The sequence below is a fragment of the Phoca vitulina genome, unplaced genomic scaffold (genome assembly GCF_004348235.1).
Source record: "Phoca vitulina isolate PV1807 unplaced genomic scaffold, GSC_HSeal_1.0 scaffold6, whole genome shotgun sequence".
In the NCBI taxonomy this organism is placed as follows: domain Eukaryota; kingdom Metazoa; phylum Chordata; class Mammalia; order Carnivora; family Phocidae; genus Phoca; species Phoca vitulina.
The window spans coordinates 14,335,274-14,338,639 of record NW_022589709.1 but is presented as its reverse complement, the minus strand read 5'-3'; the positions used below and the strand labels follow the sequence as shown (position 1 = coordinate 14,338,639).

General features: G+C 58.7%; 1 protein-coding gene across 2 annotated transcripts; it reads right to left on the bottom strand.

Annotated features, from left to right (window-relative positions):
* Nucleotides 1–375: 375 nt before the first annotated feature.
* Nucleotides 376–2,987, bottom strand: FOXI1 (forkhead box I1). 2 transcript variants are annotated; one of them, XM_032403473.1, is made up of 2 exons: nt 2,411–2,987; nt 376–926 (listed from the first exon to the last, which is right to left on the bottom strand). In XM_032403473.1, the coding sequence occupies exons 1-2, from the start codon at nt 2,985–2,987 to the stop codon at nt 376–378; spliced, it is 1,128 nt and encodes a 375-aa protein (XP_032259364.1). The 2 variants fall into 2 exon arrangements, with proteins under 2 accessions (XP_032259364.1, XP_032259366.1); XM_032403475.1 differs by having other exon boundaries at nt 376–653.
* Nucleotides 2,988–3,366: the final 379 nt, after the last annotated feature.

Here is a 3,366-nt window from a genome sequence, read left to right as displayed (position 1 = left end):
TGGAGCTTCAGTTTCCTCATCTGTTCAATGAAGCGGTTCACTGGAATCTCACAGGGTGACTGTAAATGTAAGTGTGATTATGCCTTTGAAGAGCCTAGGACGGCACCTGGCGCGTAGTGAGTATTCGACAAATGGCCGCCATGATTACTGTTATCAGGCACCAGTATTTCCGCTGCAGACTTGGTGAGTGTGTGTGTGGATGTATGTGAGATAAACAGAAGGTTTCCACCATGCTCTAGACAAAGGCTGAATTCCTCTGAGCTTCCTGGGGATGTCTGGGGAGCTCAGAGGTCTTGGACCGCAGTGATGCTGGCATGGGAGGCCTCGACTGCTTTTCTCCTATGCATGTCCGGCTGGTTCGGGAGCCGTTCTGTTCTAGACCTCGGTGCCCTCCCTGGGGTAGAGGATGCTGCTTGTGTTGATGCTGTTGTAGAAATGAGGGCTGAACTGGTTGAGGACAGGGCCTCCATAGCCGAGAGCGTTGGTGGGCATGGGGTTGGCCCATTCGCCCCCACCCCCGTGGCCGCTGAGGTTGGTGAGTGGGGTGTAGGAGCTGAAGTTCAGCACGTTCTGCCCCATCTTGTCAGTGGGCTCAGGGCTCAGTCCTGGTGTGGCCACAGGACGGCTCACTGGGCTGGACCCGCTCACACAGGCTGTCATGGTGGAGAGGAAGCTGTTGAGGCAGGGGGTGCCCGGCGGGGGAGGGGAGGACTGCTTCTCTGCAGAGCCGGTGGTCCCCGGTGAAGCACAGTCCAAGATGTCCTGGGCCTCCCCGGTCTTGGGGCTGCCCTCCAGGAGGCTGTTCTCCGTCTTCTCGGAGGCCAGGCTGGAGGAAACATCCGATTTTCTCTTCCTCTTCCTGCGGAAATTTCCATTATCGAACATCTTCTCACAGTTGGGGTCCAGGGTCCAGTAATTCCCTTTGCCTGGTACAAAAGTGGGAGAAGTAAGCAGAGAGCTGGACAACATGCCTTGCTCCTGTTTCTCTTTATTGTCACCAAGTAAACACCAAGGAAACCCATGCAGAAGACAGAAGAGAAGGCAGGGACAGAGAAACAGAGGACTCGCACGCACCAACCACACAGTGCCAGCGAGCAGCTTTATTTCAGCCCACCCCACACTGGGCGCTCTGTGGGCACAGAGGCGTAAGCCATGAGAGCACTCGCAGTGCAGGCCTCTGGAAGAAGTTTGGGTACAGGGGGGATGGAGAGGGAGGGCCTTCTTCCATGGCTGACGTGAAAGAAAACTCACGAAACACTTCAGAGCTCCCTGAACGTTTTGGGCAGGGAGTCCGAGGATGGACTTGAGTCCTGGCTTTGCTCCTAACTGGCTGAGGGACTCTGGGCAAGCCTCAGTTTCCTAGTCTGAAAAGTGGGCCAGTTGTACCTGTCCCTTCTTCCTCAGGCTGACCGTGAGAAAGGGGGGGCGCTAGATGTGTAGGTGGGCTTTGTCACCAGGAAGTGCCGGCCAGAGATAGGACCTAAGCTCGGCCTGTGGGTGAGGCCAGTCATTGGACTGGACACTTGTCCTCTCCGGGGGGCCCACCAGCCCTGCCCCTGCTAGCTTCCTAGCGGCCAGAGCTGGGGGCTCTGAGCCATGCCCTGGCTTCCTGTGGGGGAACAAGAATGGACTTTAATTCTGGGAAATGCATATCTGAGTATTTAATATATTACTTTCTGTATGTCCCTGCATTGTAGAAATCCATCATTAAAAAGGAAGAGTTCACAGCCCTTGGTGTTAGAGAGACCTCTGCTCAGATATGGGCTCCAGGGCTATCCCTCCATTCTGTGTCCCCTAGGGCAGGCTGCTTCACCTCTGAGTGTCACTCCCTTCATCTGGACAATGGGTTCAGTAAGAGCTACCTGTAGGGATGGGTTAAAGGAGATTATGTAACTAGGGCAGGCAGCACATTATGGCCCTTCATGCATGTTTAACAAAATCAGATCTCTCCCCAGAGGTCTGGGAGTGCACTTGGGCTTTGCCCAGTCCGGCTCCCCCCGAGGACTTCGTATGAGCTGGGCGCCGGGGACTCAGAGTGATCACAGCAATTACTGTAAACTATGGGCGCTTGTTAGCACCCAGTCCCTGCCTGCATGACCTCATGGCCCCATCACAGGCCTGCAGAGGATCCACTGTTACCATCCCTATTTTTCAGATGGGGAAACTGAGGCTCAGGGATCTAAAATGCCTGGAGTTGCTGACCGCTCCGTCATCCAGCCAGGATCAAAACCCTTCCTCCAGGGCTCTCCCAGGTTCCTTCACTGCTGACAACCCTCAGCCCCCTGTCTCAGGGGACACAGCCACGTCAGAACTTTCTAGAATGGGGTGCTAGGGAGGAATGACATAAGCCTTCCTCGGGGGTGTCAGAGGCTGGGCCCCCTGCCCCACACTGCACCGGCAGCCCCCTTACCCGGGTCGTCCTCATCACGGGGCACCTTCTTGAAGCAGTCATTGAGAGACAGGTTGTGGCGGATGGAGTTCTGCCAGCCGGCCTTGCTCTTGTTGTAGAAGGGGAAGTTGTCGGCCACGTACTGGTAGATCTGGCTGAGGGTGAGGCGCTTGTCGGGCGCCCCGTGGATGGCCATGGCAATGAGAGCCGAGTAGGAATAGGGGGGCCGCACCAGCTTCATCAGCTCCTCCTGTGAGGGGATGGGCAGCCAGCCCAGGTCGCCGCCCCCCAGCCCAGACATGCCGGGCAGCAGCTGCCTCTGCACACCGTAAGCCTGGGGCAGAAAGGGGCTGGTGTTGGTGCTGGGCAGGTAGGGTGGCGGAGTCATGGCCGGCCCGTTGAGCCAGAGGTAGGGGTTGGGGGTGGCCCCGTACTCGCCGCCCCCCTCAAAGGAAGGGGGCCGCTGAGGGCTGGGCACGCCCTGTGGGTGGAAGAAGTTCTCATAGTAAAGGCTCATCTCGGGGGGCTCCTGGCCGATGCTGGGGAACTGGGGGCTGCCGCGAGGTGGGGAGGGTGCCGGGAGGTCGAAGGAGCTCATGCTGGGGCTGGGCTCGGCCGGAGCCACCTGCCCAGCACCTGCGCAGGGGAGCTGTGCCTGACAGGTGCTCGGCTGGCCCAGCCCCTGACTTATACCCCTGCGGGCTTGGCCTGCGGGCCCCACCCAGGGGCGGCCACCTGCCGCAGACCCGCCCCTCTGCCAACAGCCCTGCCAGCCGAGGGGAGGGCGCCTCCGGGCCAGGCCCACTGCGTGTGCTCAGACCGGTGCTGTAGCTGATGTCCACAGTGCCCGGGGCACCCCACTTCCCTCTCTCTCTTCCCAGTTCCTTTCCTGTTTCCCCCCTTTCTCTCCTGCCTTTCTCCTCACTTGGCTCTCCTTGTTTCCCCCTCATTCTGTCTCTCTTCTGGTTCTCTCCTTC